At 34.4% G+C, this 25,637-nt stretch overlaps 1 protein-coding gene and 1 long non-coding RNA gene across 2 annotated transcripts in view; one reads left to right on the forward strand and one right to left on the reverse strand.

Annotated features, from left to right (window-relative positions):
* LOC149484961 (uncharacterized) overlaps positions 1-25,637 on the reverse strand; it is a 208,542-nt gene that overhangs the window by 43,576 nt on the left and 139,329 nt on the right. The window lies entirely within an intron of this gene.
* On the forward strand, positions 17,788-23,854 carry LOC149484963 (uncharacterized). The gene is made up of 2 exons (XM_089700434.1): positions 17,788-18,019; positions 21,959-23,854. The coding sequence occupies exons 1-2, from the start codon at positions 17,895-17,897 to the stop codon at positions 22,155-22,157; spliced, it is 324 nt and encodes a 107-aa protein (XP_089556560.1). The 5' UTR covers positions 17,788-17,894; the 3' UTR covers positions 22,158-23,854.

Below are 25,637 nucleotides of genomic sequence, written 5' to 3' on the forward strand. Positions count from 1 at the left end.
TTTCTTGGGTACACACTAGTAATGTATGGTAAATTAATTAGTATATCATTGGATTCCATTTCAATAATTTATCAGCATTTGTATTAATTACTAGCTGTGCTCCGCGGTTTCACCCGCATTGCTCCGCCCTCCGTACTGTTGGTCTTAGCGTGATGATAATTATATAACCTGTAGTCATCGTAGATAAATGGGCTATCTAACACCGAAATAATTTTTCAAATGGGACCAGTAGTTCCCGAGATTAGCGCGTTCAAACAAACAAACCCTTCAGCTTTATAAGATTAGATATTAGTATGGATTACAATAAAATATAAAAGGGTGTAAGTAAGGAAACAAACAATGAGATGAATGATGTATTATTGATAATGAATTATGTATTATTGTATAAATTCAAAAGTTATTCTTCCCGCCTGAAACTTGTGGCTTGATACGAATTGCATTTTTCATATACACCTGTAACTTATTATCATATAAAACACAATCTTTAGAATATTAAACATGAAAGAAAATACAATACATAAAATTTTATAATTTATTTCATTTCCCAATGACACGACACTTGGCTATCAAGTCATAAAAGCTATAACATATGAGACAATAATTATTACTATATAACAATAAACTTTTCAATAACGCAACTCTAACACTAGTATTTCTTTGTCCAATAAAACATAAAACAAATTAATGTAAGATAATCATACGGTAATTAAAGTATAAATTGAGATGTAATATTCAAATTAGATGCAATGAGGTAAAATAACGTAATGTAGCGATATATCGATTGCAAATAACTTCATAAACTTATGGTTGTTAGCATTCAGGTAGACAAAGCGAATGTGGTGTTGGCTTTTTATTCCTTCATTATAATACCTACTACTTTTTAATGTAGGAACATAACTACCTTATTGCTACGAATGTGCATTGGCCAAGTATGTGGTGTATAAATACAGTAAATATTTTTGTTCTATTTATTTTATTAAGCTATTGCATAGCTTCTATTGTAAAAATTCCGTAACGAAAAAACCTAACACCCCCCAATCCAACCGGCACAGCGATGCGACGCTATGCAATAGCTTTACCGCGACAGTCCTCGGGTGCCATACTTATTTTTTTTTATAATGTACCTTAATAAACTTCACCTGTATTCCCTGAGTAAGTCAAATAAAATACACGATTAGTTATAATAATAAATATTAATACAATTTAAAATATATTGGGACTAGCTGCTACTAAGTATAGAATGCACAATTTTGCAATAATTAATTTTAAACATTGGTAATATATCGTCGTGGTAAGTAATAAATATATCATGCACGCACAGCCAGGTAACTAAATGCTTAGTAATTTGTCTTCATTATACAGTCCCATCTTCACAGTAGATTAAAAATATTTATCATCGAATGCTTCATACTTTACAATGTATGTCGTATGAGGAATAGGTACAGGGAAAAATGAGTTAGCTTTTGCCCATGAATTTGAAAACCATGTTATAGTATCTTATTCTTATATCGACAATAAAAACTATGTAGAGCTATCTTAAAAAGTTATAACGATAACTCGCACATGCAATCAAATACAATTTTTAGAAAAAAAAATCCCTACTAATATTATAAATGCGAAAGTAACTCTGTCTGTCTGCTACGCTTTCCCGCTTAAACCCCACAATCGATTTTGATGAAATTTGGCACAGAAAATCTTTAGACTCCGAGAAAGAGCATAGGCTACCTTTTATCAAAACACCACGCGGGCGATGCCGCGGGCGGAAGCTAGTAACCTATAGTTAGGTTTAAATTTACAAAAATTCTAACAGTTCCTGACTTTAAACTGCAATTGCTTTACATAACTGATTAATCTTCTATAATATAAAAATGAATCCCAAAATGTGTTGGTAAGTGCATAACTTGAGAACGGCTGAACCGATTTCGTTAATTCTTTTTTTATTATATTCCTTGAAGTACGAGGATGGTTCTTACGTAGAGAAAACGTAAATATGTACCACGGGCGAAGCCGGGGCGGACTGCTAGTTAATAATAAAATACTCGACTTACGACAATAAGCTGGATTGTCATCTCAGCAACGGATGTCATTTTAGTTTATCATAAAGCCTGGAAAACTTACTCCAAACGGGGTACAAGTAGTCTCTTCACACCAAACTACACTATATTGAGGAGGCTTTTTATAAAACAGTTAAACAGGTTACACTACAAAGCAGTGACATTTGTCTAGTGAGCCATTGTGACCATGCCGGCAGCCATACATACACGTTAGTACAATTAGACACGCGGTACAATCGTGTCCTACAATATATTTGAAGTCGGTATACTTACTGTTCTGGATTGTTTTGTTCCACTGTGATACAGGAGGATGTTATAACAGACATAAATTAATAAATAAATTTTAGTATATTTCAAAATGTATTTCGTACCTATTGGTTGTTTATTTATCCATTGACAAATTATACCCAAAGTAAGATCCTCACAAAACATTTTCCTTATCACAAAATTGACTAAGTTCGATAGCCAAGTCCGATTAATCATACTCTATGGAAACATTACTGTTGCCTCATACAAAAATACTTAATCCGACCAAACTAAATAGCTGTGCTTAATCAATACTGAATCTGAGTAACCCCAAACGTATCGAATCGCCGCGACGGCTCATTCCTACAATTTATTACACTTCCATATTATAAGCACTTTATGAATTTCGGTGGCCACAGAGCAGGGAATTCTGAAGTTAATCCTGCTTGAACTGACGGTATCCAAAAAAGTTGCGTAGAGAGTTTGGTATACTGTGGTCGTTAGTAAGATGTATGGTGTAGTAGTATGTAAGCGGCGTGACGCAACATTTTGCATGGAGTTCGATTCCCGCGGCGGCGATAAATCACGGTCCGACAGGCGAACAAAGCCGCGTAACGCGCCGTGTCTTTGTGGATTTTGAACGATTCCGCTTTATAATCATTTTTCATTGGCATTGAGCCGGAATTTTACGCTGATCATGGTTGCCTCGTGCTCACTGCGCGGTACAGCCAATCCGTCTGCGACTTAATCACCATTGTAACTACTAGGTACCTAGTGTTTTGAGGGTTTCATTATTTTTGTACGCAGCTTTTGTGTTGTTAATTTTAAAAAATAGCTCTTATTTTTCATTTAGATTAATAATGAAAAATAGGCTATTAGTTTTTTTTCTGTGTAATTCTCCGTCATGTCAGTCCTCTGTCATGTATAAAAATACACACAGGTAACTTCTTAGGTAAAAATCTTAACAAACGTCGTACCAATGAGTATTGTTCTATTAAGAACTCTACTTACTCATCTTGCTTTCAAAAGAAATTAACGATTGATAAATTACACTACACAATTTCCAATAAAACACCAATACATTTCCCGATCTATCCTTCGCACTAGCATTTGACGTCACACGCGATGCTTCAAATAAACGCTAAGGATCAGCGCACACTTGTCAGCGGGCGCCCTGCTGGTCGCGAGCGTCAATTTGTGGAGTTGCGTGCGCGCCCGCAGTTCTGCAAATAGACAACGATTTTTCAACATTACATATACCTACATGCTAGATATCGATCTTGCTTCGGTTGTTGAGTGGACGAAGGAGTGTCATCAGTCATCATTTCAATAAATTAAAATATAAATACTTACAATTATATGTGTTTATTTTTTTTATCAAATCATATCACTTTTGGTAACCCTCAATTTCATTAGGAAATGAGATAGAGCCACAGATAGAGCAAAGCAACTTAAATCTAAAGACACGTTCTGTAAATTTGAAGTTATCCGCTAATTATGTCATTAATTATTATTGTAAGTACTATATTATAACATCAACCAGCTCTGTTTGTAACAAAGGTTCTCCAGCACAAAATAAAAGTCTCCTGTACGAAGTTAATGCAGTCCGTCCTCGCCCTTTCATACGTACACGTGTAAGTTTAAATCGAAATAGAAGTTATAACCATTAAAATGTGCATTACTACAAACTACTTGTACTACTTATCAGTTGCTTGTAGGAGCGATGCAAAAAATTGCAATTTAAAGACCCGACTGAATGCACGCAAAACTTACTGAGGTCACGAACAATAAAAATATTGAGGGCCTACTCCAGGAGCCTGTTGGAGAATCGCTTATTTCGTCGTATCATACTCATGTGTTTATACCGGTATTTCTATAGTTTCAAAGAAATGATTATTTTATTCACAGGGAAAGTCCAAAAAATTTAATACCTTCTCTTGTAGATCTATATTAGAACAATTAAAGTGTACACACAATTATAGTGCTATTTAATTAAAATATACCTAATGAATTGTTTAATACAAAAAAAATACATTATTTTGTATAAATAAATGGACAAATTTCATGAAATTGACGGAGTAACATTTTTATTGTAATAATATCTGTTCCATATCTAACACTTATTTTTTATGGACAAAAACAAAGATACCTATACTTTTCAGTATCAAATAACATAACAAATTCCGCAGCCAGCTCCCGGCGTCATGTGATTCGTGTTGTTCATCGAACATTTCGCAAGTACAATGGTACACTCAAATGGTCAGCTCGTACTCACCATGATATTATTATTTGTTATTTGCATCCAACGCGACGACACGCTTTGTGTCGAACCCCTTGTATAAGTACACTCGAATAAAACACTGTTTAAGTATTTGATTTAATTTTTAGTATCAAAATATTTGTTTTACAAAATTTATACTATTTTTTGTTATAATAAGCGTAATTGCAATATTTATAGCTTTAAATATAGGGCATACGTTGTAAATTAGCAAATGAACAATCATTTATATGAAGAAAATACATAATAAAGACGTATTCATTGATTAACATACTAGGTATATTATGAGCAATAAAAATGTTACCTATTACTCATAACTCTACTATTAAGTATTCAAATTAAGCACATTATTTAATCATATTATACACTCATTGCTATGCAAAAACGGAAAAAAATATAAACAAATTTTAAAATCGTCCGCTTGAAATTAAACGCACAATAAAATATTAAAAGTTTTAATTAAAAATGTTACGTGTACAATGTACATAAATATACTCGCGAAAAAATATTTTATACCTATTTGATTTTAGCGATAATAACCTTAAAACATTACGGGCATAAATTAACTATTTTATTATATTTTTAATTATAATGTTTATAACAAGGATTACTTGTAGCGAAACCACTACTAAGATTCACCCAAAATTATATTTTTTACATAAAACCAGGTCAAAAAACATTTCGCATTTTAATGAAGTTATTCTATGTACCTACCCCAAACCAAAATCCACCGCAAATATGAAACCAATAGAGGAATTTAAGTTTGATGTAAATTAATGTTTTGTTATTTAAATATCCACTTGCAAAGTGTGGGAATATGTAAATGCGACTGTACCAAAACTAGCTTGCACCCCTGCGCGCCCCGTGGTCCATGCTCCTGCTGGACACCCGGCTGATTCTTATTATTACTTCTGTATTGTTGTACAATTCACTTTTTAGATGACACGGTGTCAGTTTTTTGATAATTTCAAACGGGTCCAGATTCTTTACTCTTATTTACCTTTACCTTAATTTTGACTAGGTACTTTTTGTCGTATAAATGTTGCCTGAAATATACCGTTTGCCTGTATTCTACGTTATGTAATGTAAAATAATGTCTACGAATTTTGATTTTTAAAGCGATTACGAAATATGCTTTTTGGGTTCACAACTTTTTCTTTCAACATTTCGCTTTCAGCCACATTTCAATGTGTTAACAAGTCACAGGTTATCATTATTTAAATAGTTATACAAAATGCAACAGCGAATTTATATAATTTAGTAAAATTATGGTAATTATTATATAGAAATTTGTATAATTTACGTCTGTGAGGCCATTGTTTCAAGTGTTTAGCATTTGGAGAGCGCGTGTTACGCCTAAAGAGGTATCATACATGGCATTATATAAATATTGTTCTGTGAGCATTTCTTCCTCTAACTTTCACGTAAAGAAGTTCAACAACAAATATCAATAAATTGTGGATTCCAATACATAGATAACATTTAGATAAACACTATTTTATGCACCGGACTAGAAGCTTGACCGCGTAAATTTATATTAATGAAGACAGAAATGTTAATGTAGATTAATCTAGCTTTCTTTTCATTTTCGAAATCATCTGGGTCGTTTTGAGACTCAAAAGAATGCAGTTTAATCTTTACAATTTTAAAATATATTCTAATCGGCAAAAACGTGTTAACAAAAAAGTATTATAATGCTTATACTTAAATAAGAGCCTATCCTTGACGCCAGCGATAAAAAGTCACACACAAAGAAATAAATTAAACAATAGTTAAGTCGCTTGTAAAAATATGAATCAAAAAATGAAGTCACGCCACGATAAATATTCCGTTAGGATCGCACATATGCAAAAATCGTCCTTGCGCCGTCCGCCATATTAGCCGCACTAATTAATTGTAATGTATGCAGCGAGCACACGAAATCGAACCACTGCTCAAATAATAATTTTTAAAGCAACAGCGGAAATGAAACATTGGTTGAGCTAAAGCTGGAGCTGTCATGGAGCGCCAGTAAAAAAATAGTCAAAGTAATGACGTAAATTTGAAGCAAATTAATTAAAAATTATTATATAGCTCATTCTATTATTTAAGTTAAGGTCTTCATAAGTGTAAGTCTAAAGTGTAGGTATTACTCCTTACAACGTTAAAGGTTCAGGTTTTATTAATTAACATACTGTACAACTACCAGAACATTGACTAGATAACTAAAGCACTTTAATGTTCACTACAAAAAGTCGCTTGACATCGTACACTTGCAATCAATTATTAATACCGGGACTCACCTGTCACTTTTTGATAACCAAAATTCGGATAACGAGCGTGCGGCAGGTGCCTTTGTTCACCCTGCGATAATGTATCTAACGATTTTGTTAATAGCCTCCTAATGTTTATTGGCCGTTTAATTTGTTCCGGCTATCGGGGCTTCCGCAACGCTTCACATTTCATCGGTTCCCAACAAACTGTCACTAAATACACACTGCTATTACTGAATTAGTGGATACAATGAGAAATTAGTGAGGCGCATGCAATCATGTAGCTAAGTTTCTACTTAGAAAATGTATCGCACCTACCTTATCATTTTTCATCTATTTAATTAAACAATCTTACAAAGGAAGTAGGTACCTACCTGTAGAAATACGATGAGAAGAAGTCTTAAATAAATCTTGTTCTAAATTGAATAAAATATTTTATTTGTTGCCTAATATCAGTCTAGTTATCAGTATATCAGTTGCCTATTATTAGTCTGTGCTAATATATTCCTTTTATTAAAGAACGCGCTTTAAATTATTGATAAGGAAATCACATCACGCATTAAAATAGCTACACAAAGTGATCAAATAAAAATAGATAACGGAAACAAATTAAAACCAAAATTTTAGTGCAAAGTTCACATCTACGAATTATGCAAAGCATCAAAAGGTTCCATCATTTGACATTTATTCTAGACTTACAAAAGATCCTTGAAAAACTAAAAACTAAGAAGCGATAAATCACAACCGTAATAAAATATACATAAAATATGGGTCACTAAAACCGCATCGATGTTACAATATAAATAAACATGTCAAAAATGATAATTAGGGCAATTATGATAATGCGCTATTTGGTGTCAATCAGGCGCGAGGCGGCCGGCGCGCGCGCATTCACATGCTAATCCTGCATTAAACACTCCAGATGCGCTTCTCGCCAACAAGTCGCTCGGGCTATGCTTGCCACATCTGGTTTTTTGGATACTGATAAGCTCTTTGTGTAGCGTACAGGTGGAATGATAATACATTCGTATGAGATTTATTTTACGTGTATTTTATCATTTTCGTGTAGATAGTTCGGTCTATCATGGGAGGTTGAAAGAATAAGAATTAAAGGCTAAATTTACTTTTTTACTCGAAAATAAACGAATATAAAACAAGTCTACAACTATAGAATCAATAAACTGGTAATAATTTTATTATTGTATAGAAGAGGATTAACGCTATTAACGTACTTCATACGTACACCACATTCCTTTCCAAAAATATGAACTATGCGATTAAAAGTCTTAAAAATATATTATGATTTAGTTTCCAATTATACAATCGATGTATTTTCGTTTATAATATTAAAGCTACAAAATACATCTCATTTAATATTCATAATCACTATGATACAATAAGTTTTACATTAATTTCGTACACAGAAGCAGCCCTATCACACCCACCTCCATTGATAGAGCCTCTTCACACATGCAAATGATAAACAAATAATACCATTATAATTTTATTATGTATTGTTGCTTGGTCAATGTTCTTGTTTATAGATGTTCTGCGGTTATTCTTGTTATGTCACGATGATAGTTGGAGTGATCGGTCAATCTTACCACTTGACTGACTCAAGTGGTATCAAGTTATTTGTTGTTAATCTTAGTATGATATGCTTTTTAAGTTTTACGTCTTTAGAAAATATACATTGTCAAAATGAAAGACATATAACATTGGATTTAGCTGTGTTTTCCCATAGTTGGGCAAATGAATTACAAAGATACCTAGAATACCTATAGGGACCCGACGCTTTTAGGCCATGACAAAACTGAGACTGAAATTATTTATAGTTATTAATTAATATTATTAAAGTCGATGTGTTCAAAACTTATCAATTATCATCTAGAGCTTTTAACGATAGATAAACAAATGTGAAAACGATTTTTGAATAAAACCAAATCTAATTTTAAGCAAGATACGAGTTCAAAAATAAACGTAAAGTTTCACAAATTTTAATAGAAATCGTTACACAACCAGGAAGCTATAAACGATATCATCGATTGTGCAACGATGCAATCTCGTGATTTATTAAATGGACGACGATCTTGCCTCAAAAAACCAATTAAAAACCTAACCTCAGTCCAAGGATGTATCAAAAGTCAATCGTTAAACTGTATTTTGTTGAAATGGTTTCGCTAAAACGTTTTTAATCGACGCTAGGTAATAAATAAGTCGATGTCAATCGAATATAGACTAGAGTCCACTCCGAGGCGAGCAGCGAGGAGCTACCGGCGACAACGTTCAAGGCAAGCAGGCGTTGACATATATTTGACATTTGCACAACTGCGCATTTTCATTTTATATCTGACTCTATTAAAAGTGTCTAACACTTGATAGCCCTGGCTCGAACATTACCTGCTTTAGTACTTGTAACTTTATCTCTTTTTGAAATAGCCGCTTTGAAATGTCCATTAGGCAATCGTAGGCTCTAACACTTCAAAATTTCAGAAGTATAGATACCAACTTATAACCTTTTTTTTTTGGTAACGTGGAGGAAATCTTCAACAGATACTCTCTTTTGGGGGAAAATGCATGCATGCAGCATGTGTGATTCTTACCCACTAAAACCTCCTCGACGGCCAAACCCAAAGCATGGTAGCGGGAACTCCGGGATCTCTTGTAGAACACACCAGAGCTCCCGCAGCTATATGCCAGACTATGTGGCTTCCCTGCCTCATACCAACTTATAACCTACTTTCAATGTCATATTCATGTTAGTTTTAATGAGATCCATTTTTTCGCGGTCAATAAAATAGATACCATCATTAGAATAATTTAAGCCACAATGTTATAGATTTTATTGCCCTAAAGTGTAAATGGATTATAATATTTACGATTTTCTTAATTGGCTTAAAGATAACATAACGACACTTAAATAAATAGTTAAACGTGGAAAATTCAAAAGCTCTGACTGATTGAATATTTAAATATTTAATGGCCATTGATTATATTCCATAATTATTTATATATTCATTTCAAAGTTGAATTAATCAATTAGCAGGTAGCCTTAGAGAGCTATTAAATATATGCGTTCCGTTCATGTTAATCGTAGTCTATTTTATATGAAAATTCTTCTTTATCTGGTAATTTAACGATATCATACAAAACTATAACTATTATGATGCTATAGAAAACTTTCCAAATAGCTCTTTCCATTTGTTAACAAAGTAGTTCCTTTATACCTAATAGACACATCATAATTCATAATTCATAATTCTTTATTTACGTTAAACATGGTATTTTTAGATGTTACATTTTTACTTATAGTAGGTACAACATGTTTAGCCGTCATTAAAAAACAGCATGCAAATTTTATAATTTTATATAAAACAATGGGTCCAATTAAATTATCAAATGTTAATTACAAAATTATTACTTATATCATATAAATTAGCTTGTCAATTATAATGTTATTTCTCGTCATCAAAAAATTCTTTAATACTGTAGAAGCACAGTATTACCATCCTACAGTATGGCGACGAATGTACTTGTGCAGAGAAACGGAGGGGAACTGGCGGGGGGTCGGGCGACGCGGGCCGCTTAATGCAATCACGCTGAGTTTGCATTAACTATCGCGAAAGGACGACGCAGTCGTATTTTTTGTGTAATAATTTTATTATACATAGGTACTTACATATTCTATTATGACGCGCAAAAACTGTACCGTTTACGGATGTAAATCTACATTGAAATCCCAGAAGGAAACAATATTTCAGAAAGATTGTATTAATTGTATCTGTTGAATTAAAATCAAAGCTATGTATATGTTGTCCTCATTATTTTCTAATCAGATTGTACATCCCAATGCGAATGCATTACTTAGTTAAATGGTATAATATACAATTAAGAACATCCAAAAATAAAGTGTCCACGTAAATAATATTTAGCAGTGCAATATCTGTAATTATATATTTATGAATATGAACAAATAATTACATCAGATTTAATAATCGCAATTATTTTGAATGTACATATGAATAAATGATTTCATCATAATATTAATAATCAAAATTGTTTTATTTCCCATTTGTTGCAACCCTAGCGTATTTTCGTGTGGCAGCGTAAGTACCTACGCTGGCGGCGGCATCGCGCGACATCAAAGGCGATTCCTTACTGTAGGAAATAATATTGTAATACTGTGGTAGAAGGACCGATTAGTTAGCCATTCTCCTAATACTTTTCATCATTATCCACTAAAAGCATCATTGGAGTAATATATTGAATATATATTTAAAAAAAACACGATTAGTAATAAAATTCGCAAACTCCAAATCAAAGGAACCTAGCACTTAGCAATAGATATAAACGGAAGTGAAGTTTATTCAAATGGTTCCGCACTACTAATTGTAATTAGGTGCACATAATTATAATTATGAAGTGCGTAAAAATATAAATATGTATTTATGAAAAAAAATGTAAAAATTTTCCAACAATTAACCCTATTAGCTTTATCAACGTACGTTAAATAGGAATATTTTTTTTAATCTAGGTTATAGAAAATATGTGCTATAATATTAGTTCGAAATACTTTTCCCTAAAAATGATTAATGCCTTACATTGAAATCTTATAATTATTTTGGGCGATTTATTATTTCTTTCCTTACTTTTTAAATTTTGTTCAAAACTCTGGCATTGATCTTAATTTCTATGTATTTGAACGCCAGAACCTGATTTGAAACATAATAAAACAAGAAAACCCTGTGTTTCAAGCATTACTTGATTAAAATCGAATTGTGGCCCCTCTAAAGAATTGTTCATTAGAAGTGTCGGAACAATTCTGTCCCCGGCCACATTACTGTAACGAGATTCGTGTGCATTCAAGCTCATTGATTTGAGGTTTTTTGTATTATACAGATGCGTAAATACAATTATAGAATGTTTTTTGGTATTTTAGGTACCTTAAATGTAGATTATAATATGTATAGACTTTCATTCTTTGTACAATAAATAAAAGACAACTAAAAATGAAGTAGAAAAGCGTATACCTAAAGCTCTTTACACATTTTGGTACATAGGTATCGAATAATGTCCGATCAATTAAAATTACTTTAGCTTTTGTCTAATTCCTCTTTTTAGCATATGTATCGACTATTATAAAAACATATTTAAATTAGAATATATGAAAAAAGTTGAAAACTTTTTAAAATCAGGAAAATGATGAGCAAGGAGGAACTCTGAACAGGAATCGAAAAGGTAACGTTACTCAATTCACCGCTTCATTAGTTTTGTAGCAAAACTGGTGTTTCTAATTGAAACGTTGGCTTTAGGGACCCGTTATAAAATTAATAAACCAGTAAAAATCATAATTATGTTAGATCTTCGTTACAAAAAATAAAATACATTGTGATCAATGCAATGTTTTATTTGAGAAGATACCTAATTTGAAGATGGTTTCAATTGTTAAAACATTAGGTACGAGATTGATATAATATAATTGTCTTCATCACAAAGGACTATAGAAAATAAACGTAGGTAGTTTTATTAACAATTGCAGATTTAAATATATTTTTCACCTTCATTTTATTTGTTAAATTTAACCTACAGAACACTGTTTTATGTTTTATGTAAGACACACTTGACCAGATTGATTGCACTTGATGCGTTTCTAATGTGCAATGTGTCAATTTCGTCGAGTTCATTCTTTTCAGTTGGTAATATCAACAGTCTGACACCAACTAGTTTTTTATTACCAAATAAAGATTAATTATTTTCAAATTTCCCTAATAGACGGTATTGATTTTTGAAAGTTAATTTCCTGCGATTGTATAAATAACGAAATAGGGCTCTTCGTTTATAGAGTCAAAGCGTTTATGAGCAAATTTTAGTATGCTATTTTTATTCTTAACTAGCGGTCCGCCCCGGCTTCGCCCGTGGTACATATTTATGTTTTCTCTACATAAGAACCATCCTCGTACTTCAAGGAATATAATAAAAAAAGAATTATCGAAATCGGTTCAGCCGTTCTCGAGTTATGCGCTTACCAACACATTTTGCGATTCATTTTTATATTATAGATATATTATGCTCTCTCTGTTGTTCTGTCTTGGGAAAAAATGATGTTGGCTGATTCTCGGACCTACTGAGTACTGCTATGTAAACAATTCATAAAATCGGTCCACCCGTCTCGAAGGAGTTTGGTAACGAACACAGCGACAAGACAAATTCAAAACCATATCACAATCCGTAGCTTTAGTGATCTTCCACAAAATTATTTTCAACAAAAATCTTTTCACCACATACAAGTATTACCATAATGAAAACAAATAGTGCATCTCAAGAGCAGTACTCGTCTTCCGCCCAATAAACTGCGACAAATTAACATCCTTTCCACTCCACTGACCACTCACCACTAACCACCCCCTGTCATTAATATTGGAAACATTTATTTATATAAACTTCGTGGTTGTCGAGCTATGCACTCTTATGCTAAGGTCATGCTATAATTTAATTGTATCAAATAAACCATTTCTTAAATTATAATGAAAGATGTTCAGGAATGAGTGAATTTTCAGGAACGAATTTGTATGGGGAATGATGGAAATATTTTGGCCTTCACATTATAGTAAACTAATGAATATTTTTTTTAAAGTAAAACTTTTATTACATCGTCTCAAACTTTTTGGTTTGTGTAGCGCATGTCGCGTGTATCGCGGCTGCCGAGTAGGTATACCTACTCGGCAGCCGACCGACACGCGACATGCGCTACACAAAGTAGTGTTCGGAACCGTTCGAACAGTTTCACTTTTACCGTGGTTTCATAAAACCACACATTTTTTATATCTTGCAACGTTTTTGAATCTGCTGAATCTTGAATCGATTTTTATTTCACAGAAATTGACAATTATAAGAATTAAAGAAAGATTAAGATACCTAATTATCAGATTCATAATAAATAGAAATATGTTTGCATATTTGTATGGTTTTATACTAATATGTTATAGTCGTTTTACACCCACTACCTACACATTTTTATCAACAAAAGTTACATTCTGTACATTGATTGATCATGCAGTGTTAATGTAATACATAGTTGTAACATGCATGTAATAGTTACGGTAAATATAACTAATTAGTTAATATAACGGTGATAAGAATAAATTAGTCATATTAAATTTTATTAGCATGTTTTTCAAAATACCGAACACCATGACTTGTATGTAATGAGCAATAATATCTCACGTTGAAGAATAAATTAATAATTTAATTATGATCAAATGAATCTAAACAACGAAAACAATAACGTAGAGCGTAGCTGTCAATCGCATCCGTTTGATATGAGTTTTATTAAACTTAGAACAATTTCGGTTTTGTAAAACTACCACGGACTTTGGGACAACCCTCCGTGTATAAACATCTGATGAACCTTTCACTGCCTTTGAAATTTACACCCTATGCTTTAGCAGCAAGGTTGAAATTTTCTTGAACGCAAAGTTTCGTGTGTGTTGCGGTCTAGGGTTGTCACAAGTGCGGTAACATCTGCGTTTATTTACGTTTCGGCTGGAAATCGCACAATGGGCGCGGCGAATCGGACACAGTGCACAATGAAGGCCGGCCCGATGTGCCGGGGCGGCGCCCTCGCACTTTTTACTAAATGACCTTTCTATATCGCTTGCCAAGTCAATGGCCATGCTGATTTAGCTTCTGTATATCCTGATGACTTTAAATTAGTATTAGTAATTTGATGTGAGATACCGGTGGTTGTTTTAAAAATTAGAATCCAAATACTTTTACACTTGGCCGTCAAGCATATGAACTTTCGCAAAAGCTAAACCAAAGTCGATAATTTGGTTACTGAATACTGAATTCGAATAGGACATCTATATGTGCTATTCGAATTCAGTATAACCATTTATTGATTAAACTGAGTACCTAATCCTCTTGCAGAAGAATTTTAATCATTGCTAATTACTTTTTTCATCGTAAAACTTTCTTCATACGTAAAATAAATTCATTAAAATTATATTTCTTGCCGCAAATATCTAGCCTTAATCTAAAGTAACATTTATTTATTGACCCTCCACTTTGATTCATCAACATCTCCCGAATTGTCATCGCTGTATTTATGCTATTAGTTGAATTTTAATTAATGTAACTCATACCACACTTTAAACAAATTTGTCACCCTCTGCTACCCACCTACAGTACCATAGTACCATATTGCATTCAGTAAATCTTCACAACAATTAAACAGTTCGCTCGAACTAACCGATCGCGACATATGGCCGAACCCTCGAATTTGTTCGATTGCCATCAATAGCCACAAATGGCGATATTTAGCCACTATTTATTGGTCACGATTAATGGACATATTTGTAGTTTTAATTTTACACGTTGCTTTGTTGTGTGTGATTGATTCGTGTATGTGCCATTTAATATTATTATTGGTAAACTGTAAATTATTATGTAAGTATTTATTGTTATAGACGAAATTAAAAACTTCACGAGTAATATTTTTCATTAAATATTCGTTAACATCAATGAAAACAAAAAAATGATTCAATTAAACAACCACTGTTAATTAATAAAACCAAAAACAAACACATAAAGTAAGTAAATTATGAATAGAAGGAAAAAGCAGAAGCATTCCGACACATTTGTATTGAATAACGTGAAGTAAGTGGAGGTATCAACGAAACAATTTGTATGTAAAGGGCCGAGCCTCGCGGTCGCCGCTAATCGAAGATCATTATCGCCGAATGCTATCTGTGGCGTTATTAAAAACCATTTACCAACGCCATTCTCACTGGGAAGAGTTAATTCCAGAAGTTGTTTATCATTTAGAAGGATACAAATCGTTCATCGACTTTTTACTTAGCCACTAAATGTTCTGCGGTAGGACAAACTCGTGCCATTAACGAGAGAAACGTTATAAGATTTATAAAATAAAACACTCGAGTATTTGTTTCACCAACTTTAATCTCAGATGTATTGATATTGTGTTTTCGTATAACAAATAATGAATAGCCGAAACGAAAGTCATTTTAAATCTCATCAAATTCTCTTATTGTCCCTTCAACAAAAAACATATTATTGTAAACATGATAGCAACATCTTTTTGATAATGCCGATAAAGTTAAAATAGACGTTCATAAATCATTCATTTGAGGGCATTTTCAAAACTTGTCAAACAAATAAAACCATAACAATGACTGTCACAAAAAGATTGGCCGATTTGTAGAAGAGGATCCGAATGAAAGACGGTCTTTATCTCTTGACTTTGGAAATATAATCTTCGTATGCATTGTGATCCAACCCTTCATCCCGCCCCCGACGACGGTGCCGTCAGCAGATGCAGCGCGACTCTTACTTTCAACTTTCACCTCAAGAACACTGATTTACATGTACGGCACACGTGTCTAGGGCATTGATCGATCTTCCTGCGCGATTGTGACGCACAAAGCGACAAAAAAGCGCGTGGGTGCAACCGCATTGTGTCGAAATGCGCCCGCGACCTCCTCTCCGACCATTGTCTGCCCGAGGGTGGCACTGTGACACATTTACTTCAGCCTTTTTCGAACCCATTGTATTGAAAATTAGAGACGTAACGCGATATTATCGGCGATTCCCGATGCGACGGTTGAGTCTATTATATCCTCGGATTACCATTCGAGACGTATTACAAAAATTTCGGTTAAAACAGGTTAGCTTTCCATTTCTATCAGAAATTCGTTAGAAGGGGTATCCGATAATTGATAGAGACCGTTAGGAGCGGCCAGCATCAGCTGATCTAACAAATTCCTTTCATCTGCGCGTGATGAATGAGGCGCGCTCGGGGATTTGAAAGGGTGGTCAGCTAGAGATCACAGAACACGTCTCGGGTCTGGTTTTATAGTGTTTGTGACCGTTTTATCGATGCCGGGAGAGCCAGCATCCGGTTGTATCTCGACAATGCGCCTCTATGAGATCGCCCGTTTGGACGCAAACTAGTTTCGGTAACGTTTCCCTATCCCACAATGGCCGGTGCATAGTAATCGAATTCCTTTATACGACAATCATGTTTATTGAACGGTCACTTTTTACATCTAACGGTAATGTATGGGAATTTATTCCCATCGATAAGACGCATCTGCTTAATGCTTAGTTTACATGAGTTTCTTAAAAGTAAAAAAATAATCGTGTCCACGTTGACAGTTCTGTTAATGCACTATTTATCGCTCCTCGCACGGCATGCGCGTTCGAGTTACGAGTAGTGACAAGTAGTGAGCACTATTTTACCGTGGACGCAGACTTGCATAAGTTAAATTTAGAATAAGTCCAATTAATGAACGTATTTTTTATACACACATTGAAATTACTAACGACTATTATCGCTTAGTAAAACGTCGTCGTCTCATAATTTATTGACGATTAATTTTATATTTTATAAAAAGAAAGCGAATCTATAAAAGTAAGATCCGATATTGATCTGCCAATAACCGCTACAACCAGAAATAAACCAATATACGTCATCTCAAATCTATATATAGCTACGGCTAAACTTAACGAACGACGAACGTTAATTCTCAAATCCGTGACACGTGACGCTTTCTACGCGTTATCTTATCAGAGAAGCTCTCGGCCGCTCGTCTCGCGCGGATATTTCGATGACCATTCCGATGTAAACTAGGAGCCGCCATAAACTAAATAATTTACATATAACCACTAACGGATCTCACGAGAACCAGTACCGAGCATATTAATGCATGTGATCTATTAGAAAATCGCCACGACGAAACGGATACCCGAGGCCGGCCGTGTACCTTTTTTATGATAATTTCTTTTCCCATCAAATGATAGTTCACGACGTATGTTAAAATTAACATAAAATATTGGGGAATAAAATTCAACATCTGCTTTTACAGTTTCTCGAGCTTCGTCGCTTCATAAATCTGGATTGCCTAACGTGTTACAAGTTTACGTCGACTATCATCAGCGATCGACGCGAGGCGTTAATTGTGCACTACGCGGCTTTCGGAGATTACAATTAGCTTGGAATGTTATGTCGTGATAGTGGGTATCGCGTTACCATTATCCTGTACAATGGCGCGTATGCGCGGGAGCATCGATTCCCAGGAATCCGTTAGTTCACATGGGCGTAGCAGCCCTTTCGCAAGTCAAGTGATGATACGAGACAATGTGACCCAGCTGCCGACCGCTTACGCCAGGTGAGTGTATCTTCCACGCCACTCAGCAAAACTCACTTCTATTACGTTACAATAACGCACAAAGTAAGTTGCAGGGTCTCCTATTAAGGAAATATATTAAATAATCTCGAGAATTAGAAGATTCAACTCAGTATCATCATTATAGAGCTTATTATTTATTGATTCAGACTAGAAGCAGACGAGATATCAATAGGCAACAAAGTGCTCAGTGATCTGTAACTAGAACGAACATAGAAAATCATATTTGGTATCACGCATTTGTAAAACGGAGTATTTGTTCGAATAACATGTTTTGATGGCACGATCGCGTTACGAGTGCGGTTGATAGAAATCCTTCCGCAAATAATTTATGCAAAGGGGAAGTAGCAAAAAGTATAAATAAGATTATACACCTTACCGCCGCATGCCGAATGTTGGCCATAGGAGCAGGTAACTGGCCGACACTTACGAATTAATTATACGAGCTGCAACCGCACGCGCCAACAAAGGGTCGCTGCAAATTTTTTTCTCATCCCAAGCTTCATTTACATTTTAACTGTACCTTGATTTTTTGTCACTGGCCTAAGACGCAATTATAAACCGTGACTCGAGGGTGACAATGTAAAAATATTTGCTAATTGTTTGTTCAAACGTGAATATGTTTTGAAAAGATTGCCTGCCCATATTTGTATAGGTAACTACTTTTTGTGAAAAAATATTGAATGAAAGGTAATTATAGTTTGAAACCAAAAGCAGAGCAGGAACAATGGCGCCACCCATCGAGCGATTAGTTGCCAACGTGCTAATTAGCGGATTTTCTCACCTCACCAAAGAAATTTTTTGCAAGATCGCTTTAGTGGAGCGTTTTTATAGAAGTTTTTTGTTTGCTTTATGGAATAAAAGTTGTGTATAATATTTGCAGATATCACGATTTATGATAGCAACAGATTAGTAATGTGTGTGAACATTCTTTTTCGATTTGAATTATTTATCGAACAATGGCTCTGTTAAGATTGCATGATTGTTATTTTAAATGTATTTACCACTTTTCATTTATGAGCGTTATAAATATATTGAAAAACCCAGTTTAGAATGCATCCAGTTTCTACGGCTTCAAGTCTCGAAAATCCTAAATAATAGTTAAAAATTCTAATTACCAATTAAAATGTGGCAAAAAATATTAATTCAATGTTAAATGCAAATCAGTGTGACCATAGCGCTTTGTAGGTGACTTGTTCTTTGTCGAAATAACAATGGTAGATGACGTCACGGGATCACCGTCACCTCTGGCTTGTGACCCGCTACACGCGGGGACTACAATGAGTACAATATTACCTGAAGTACGCATTATATTGGTAAGAAGTAAGAACAGCTAAATAAAATACCAATATATTCAATGTATGACTAGTAAGTAATAAGTCCGATTTTAAACCTGATTATAACTGATGCAAATGTGCATAATACTTCTTAATAAGCATCGTATTAAAATCGAATTAAATACACAATTAAAGCGTTGTTACGATTTATGACTCATTTTTATCGCAATCATATCTAACGTTATGTGTTGATTATATTTACATGATAATGGAATGAAATTGAAATAAAGTATTTAGAAATACTACGCACATTAAGTTTATAAAAAAGGGATTTCCAAAAAAACTGAACCCACAATGTTATCCTACAATGACATGAACCTCTCCAAGATGCGCTTTCACCTCCACGACAATAATATCTACACAAAACTAGCATTCAAATTGGATCTCGATAGGTTTTTATATCGATCCGTGTTTTGTCCCCGCGAGTGACACGTCGACAATGGAGGAGCCTCTGGAGACATCCAAAACCGGATTTCCAAAATCCCGTTCCGTCGCATTCGAATTGGCTCTGTTTTCGATTTCTATTCGATTGTTTGTTTTTTCGATCCATTGTTAGGTCTGTCTGACATGCGTACCATTTTTGCGGAGTCTATCCATTGTTCGTGGAATGACATTTGACGGACGAACTCTCCGGTGTCTCGGTGCAGAGTTTCGATACGATCCAAGGTTATTCGTTCCCGATACCCGAAGGCTACGCAACGGTATTCCTATCATATTGGACGTTCCAAATTGCTTTTTGGCAAAAGGAATGACGCGACGGTCGAGCATAGCTCGCAGCCACATTCGACCGCAGGAAGGAAACTTGCCCCTTTTCTTACCTGCAACCATTTATAGCTTTTGGTAACTGCATTTCACGAACACTTGATTAATAAAAATCGTTACATTCAACTTGATACCATCATGATGAGTATAGCTCTGGTTTTGGCTTACGTGGTTTTCATGCTCTATTGTATCATGTTAGAAACCTTAATAAGACCATAAATACAAAAAAACAGACAGTAAATTCACATTTCTTGCGATGTCTGGTGAGACCGTGCACCGTGAGAACTGAGGTAAGTTTTTATGACTTGTGACGATGGCGGACATTTACTAATGTTAGTGATGCGATTGAGAAAACATAAAATGAATATTCATGTTATCATTTTAAAGCTCTAAAAACAATTAACAAGCATGTCAGACATACAATTTCTAAAAGAGATGGAAGAAAGCAGAAAAGATACTGATTTCAATTTCCTTCTAAATACTTTTTTGTTAGCTAAGTTGTTGGACGAAATTACATTAGAATGGAGTCCAGTCCCGTCATCCGTCACTAGGTTTAGATATCAACACAAGGCACGGCAAGCGCGCGCTCCTACGCGCTCGTCTCGCCAATTATGCGCGGCGCACGCGCCCCCAAAAAAAGCGACCATTTTTTAAAATCCCAACTAAATAATAATGCAGTAACACGCGAGAGTATTCGCAAAATGCGATCTGCGAATTTCGTTTCCAAATTCCTCGAGGGACGCTGTCGGTATTTTTTGCCGACACTATTGTCTCCCAACCTCTGTTTCTGTGTTCGCTTGTGCCCTTTGAATTATTTCCACTTTTATTTCTTTTGTATTGTCATCATATGAAATGGTTTTAATTTGTTACTGTATCTCGTATGTTTAACGGCTTATGGCTCTTGTGGAGTTTGCTTTTCTTTTAATGATTACCATTTGATCATCATCTGATTAATTATTTACATCTTCAAAATGGTCCCTATTATAACTTTTAATTGTACTTTATGAGATACATGTTTATACAAATAAGCTAAAATACGTTAAACTGTTACAATAATAAATTTTTTAAACAAAATAAATACATGATTAATAAATTACCTCGATATAAGTAATATTCATGCCTATTGTAGCTGAACATGTGGTGAGTGCACACGAGAGGACTGTCGGTTGAATTACAACAAAGTGGACGCATTTTTTGTTACCACGATTAGTCCCTCCCGGCGATGTGTCCGGCCCTATCATTACTAAAACGATCCTAATAATATAATAATCCTGTCACAGCCCTTTAGGAAAGTCCTTTAAGGACAATCTTCGTGCGAGTTAATGGCCGATTAAATTTAGCAGTTTATAGAATTATCTGGAGGATGTATTTAACTATAATTTTACAGCGATATTCCGTTTTTTGCTGTACGACAGATATTTAAAATAATAGTGCTGTTTTTATTGTTTATATAAAACGATCTGCGGTTTTACAGCTCGTAACGTTTTGATGCATTAACATTTTTAGAATTTTTAACACCTTGAGTCATGAATTTAAATTTCACGATATTTTTGAGTTGCATAAAATTAAATAGTGACCCTGTAGACTGAGCCAAATTGTAATTAGTTTTATATACACGACTTTAAAACCATTTTATGTATTATTTATGTGACGTGTTGTTTCTCGTTAGTGCGAAGTGAGTTTATTTATATCATCATTAAATAATTAGATGCCTTAGTGCAGTGTTGTTTAGAAACGCCAACAATATTTTTATCATTACACAGTCGAATATGAAAATAACTGACCAGTTTGAAATAATTATAGGAATGTTCGTTCCGTGCAGGTACGGGCGCAGACAGGCGAGAGGGTTCGGTACCAAATGGCACATTTATACCGTTCATTACCGAGCCTCGGAGGTGAGAGATGTTGGCGCTGTCACCGCGACGGGGGGTGCTCCAGGGCTGCGCGCTGGGACCCACGGATCTTTGTTTTGTCGGCTCATGGAAATTTATTATTTTGTATACAAGATTTGTAAAAACTAGTTAAAAAAGGTGACTACACAATTCTTATTTAAGTAAACTTCTTTGCTGTAATCATCTATTATATTTATATTTATTTTTAAATCATGAAATGGATCAATTAATTCATCAGTTATTGTTGTTTTAAAAACATTCTTTATGCGTTTTCAATCAATTTGAAATAAAACTAAATATCTTATTTTCTTATTGTAGTGTTGCAAGCTCATATTCAATAGACACATCAAGCATCACGCTTATCAAAATAATTAAGAACCACACCATCCCAAATATCCCACCAGGACTGTCTTTCCCTATATCTTATACTAGCTGTGCCCTGCGGTTTTATCCGCATTGCTCCGCTCCTGTTGGTCTTAGCGTGATAATATATAGCCTATAGCCTTTCTTGACAAATGGGCTATCTAACACTGAAATAATTTTGAAATTGGTCCAGCAGTTCCTGAGATTAGCACGTTCAACAAACAAACAAACTCTTCAGCTTTATAATATTATAGTATAGATAACATAACGAAAAGCAGCAGCTTCAGCCCTGTCCAGCCACCAGGGGTCCAGGGCGCGTCAGAGCGCGTTGATTTGTGCGCGATCTCCCGCAGACTGTATTTGTACACGCGCCCACGTCGCGCGACATCCACCGCTCCCGTCAATCCGAACACCAGCCCTGAATCAGCTCACTTGTTTATCCTGATACACTACACGAGATCTAGATAAGGGGAATCTATTCTTTGAACCGCCGATTGTACTTTATGGATGAGGTGTACTAGAGCTGTGTGCATAATGTATGTTGAGATGTAGAAATGCAGACAGAGAGTAGCTCTAACGTTAGTATTTGCTTTTTTGTGTAATCCTGTTTCAAAAAAAAGTTCAGTAACAGAAAAAAAAACACACATCTAACATAACAAGAATGAATCGTATCTAAAGAAATAACAGCTAATCTCTAAGTTTAAGAAATTCAAAGAACTGTGATAACAAAGTCACAAAGTTCGTTAAACATATTATGAGAGAATCATCATCCAATACGGTGGCGAATAAAATCGTGAAGAGTAAAAGTGAAAATAATGCGGAGCTTAGAAGATATTTACATAACAGTGAAATGTAATAAACCACACATGCGCTCAAAGATTTATATGACGTTTCGTTTGTGGTATCTTAACGAGCCGAATCCACGATTCGAGCTCCATCGGGGTATTAATTAATATCGTGAAATATGTTATGTCGCACTGGTGAAAACGGATCTCACCTGTCGTTCGACGTATTTTCCAATCTAAGCGAGCCGAAATTAGAAGGCTAAGACAACTTTGAAACCGGTCAACATAAAATTGGAAACCAACTGTAGTCTCCGCGTTGCGCAAGAGCCGCTTTACCAGTTTGGCGCGAGTCGCACTCGGCCGGCGCGCACCACGCAACCCACAGCCAACTCAACACGTTGCCCTCAAGTTGCCGTCTTACACCTTATTCTGTATTTTGTGCAATTGTTCGTTAATGTTACTGATGCATTAATTACTAATGATTTGAATGGATTTGATAGAATAAAAGATATTTTAAAGAATAGAATCACAAGGCAGGATTTGAACCCGCGTCTTTCGCCAATAATAATAAGAAATGACACAATCTTTAATAAAAGTTCTTGCACTAGGATATTGCAAAATATTAATTAATAGATTAATGTTAAAAATAAATCTTGTCATAAAATATTATTATTGAATAAATAAATAGCAATTTTTATTCTTGTCTTTTATCACCTACTGATTGAAAAACCTATATATCGTTTATATTTAATAACAATTAATGATCAGTGATAAAGTTCTTTAAATTAATATTTTAACCATTCTTTGTTTTTTCAATTCAAGCATCTTACAACGCTTCTCTATTTTTAGCTCACACCATAGCTTAGTTACCTACCTTTAATTTTGTGTCAAATAATATGTATTGATAATTGATATGCATCAGAAGTAATAGAAGCTTAGTGTCGACTCGAGCAGTGTAGCGCGGTGTGCGCGGCGACTAAGTTGCATGGGATCTATGGCTGCCGCCTGGTGCGCGTTGCGCGGCCGACGCACACGCGCCCGCGCCGACCTCACATACGACCTTCTTTCACGACGAATTTTAGACTGTCATTTTATAGCCACAGATTAAGAATCTCGTTGACATAAATTATTGCTCGAGTACGTAAAGTGTTTGAAATGTGAGCATTTACTGAAGCATTAAGTACGCCGTTGCGTAATGCAATGCCGTTTATATTTTTACGCGAATAAAACTCGCCGCAGTTGAGGTTACCGTTTCGTTTGTGTTCCCGTGATATTCGAGTAATAAATTACGGTATTGCTCAACTCAATAAATAGTTTGAGCATCCGAAATTCTTTCATTAGAGATTACGGACGCTGGAGTCATGTGAGATAATTGCTGAGATATTTAACATTTTACAACGTGTACCATATAAGGTGGCATTCCAGCTCAGATTTCTCTAAGAAAATATTGATTACTTGTCGTGTTGTAACACAATTATTGCAATTCAAATGGGTCCACGTTGTTACAATTCCACCGGGAACGAACTCGCAACTCTGTGCGACTTCTAATGAAGCTATACACTTTTATAATTTGAATTTCTATTTGAAAATCCTATGTATATTTTTGAACTAATTTTTTAAATTTATAATTGAACTAATACAAACTATCGTATCGATACTGTTTTCTCACAAGTTACTTATAGAACATCTATTATAATTAGACGTGGCTTACTTATGCTTCCTATAGAGCTAAATCTAGCTTATTACTAGTTTCATATGTGAAGATATTTTTAATAACTGTGCTGAATTAGTTTATATTCTGTTAATACTTTTCATCTACGTCTTGATATTCTGATGATTAATTATATCAACGTTTAACTTCGAAAATACGTGTGCTGTTACATTTTTTCTAACACTTCACACTACATCATGTATATTCTCATAAAATTAAAGACATTTTCGAATTAAAAATGTTGGCTTTTATACCATTGATCAAGAACTCATTATCAATGTTAGAGATAACGAAATTAGAATATTGAAGGATGTCAACTGGCTGCCTTAAGGTCGCGAATGGCGGAAATATTGTTTGAGTAGGCTTTGCTTCCTCGGTCCTAATGGATATTATGATTTAATTATCACACTTTATTTTGTTTATCAGAAAATAAAATAAAATTGTGTACTTCTGGTTAGTCATCATTGATCCAATTAACATGTAAATTATATATTGATACTAATAAATACTAATTATAATATCATTAGCCTGTCTTTAAAGAAGGTATATTTTTATTGAAATAACAACATTGCTACTATAAATTTAAATTTATTTATGTAGCTTTTTTTTAATTTTACCTACCTACTTTGTTTCTGTTAACGTAGATTCTTTGCTAGTAAAATATATCTAAATGCAACAAGAATGTAGCAAAGAAAACTTCCTAAATTGCCTTTGTTTAAACAATGATATTGCTCTGACCTATCTTTCATT

This window comes from Colias philodice, chromosome 11 (assembly GCF_061535455.1).
Source record: "Colias philodice isolate Cphi_HAF_F1 chromosome 11, ilColPhil1 Martin Lab GWU primary, whole genome shotgun sequence".
Taxonomy (NCBI): domain Eukaryota; kingdom Metazoa; phylum Arthropoda; class Insecta; order Lepidoptera; family Pieridae; genus Colias; species Colias philodice.

Bases quoted from the DNA above. Each gene is read 5' to 3' on its own strand.
- LOC149484963 (XM_089700434.1), top strand. From the start codon at position 17,895: ATGGCGCGTATGCGCGGGAGCATCGATTCCCAGGAATCCGTTAGTTCA. The intron at 18,020-21,958 runs GTGAGTGTATCT...CGTTCCGTGCAG, and splicing joins CTGCCGACCGCTTACGCCAG to GTACGGGCGCAGACAGGCGA.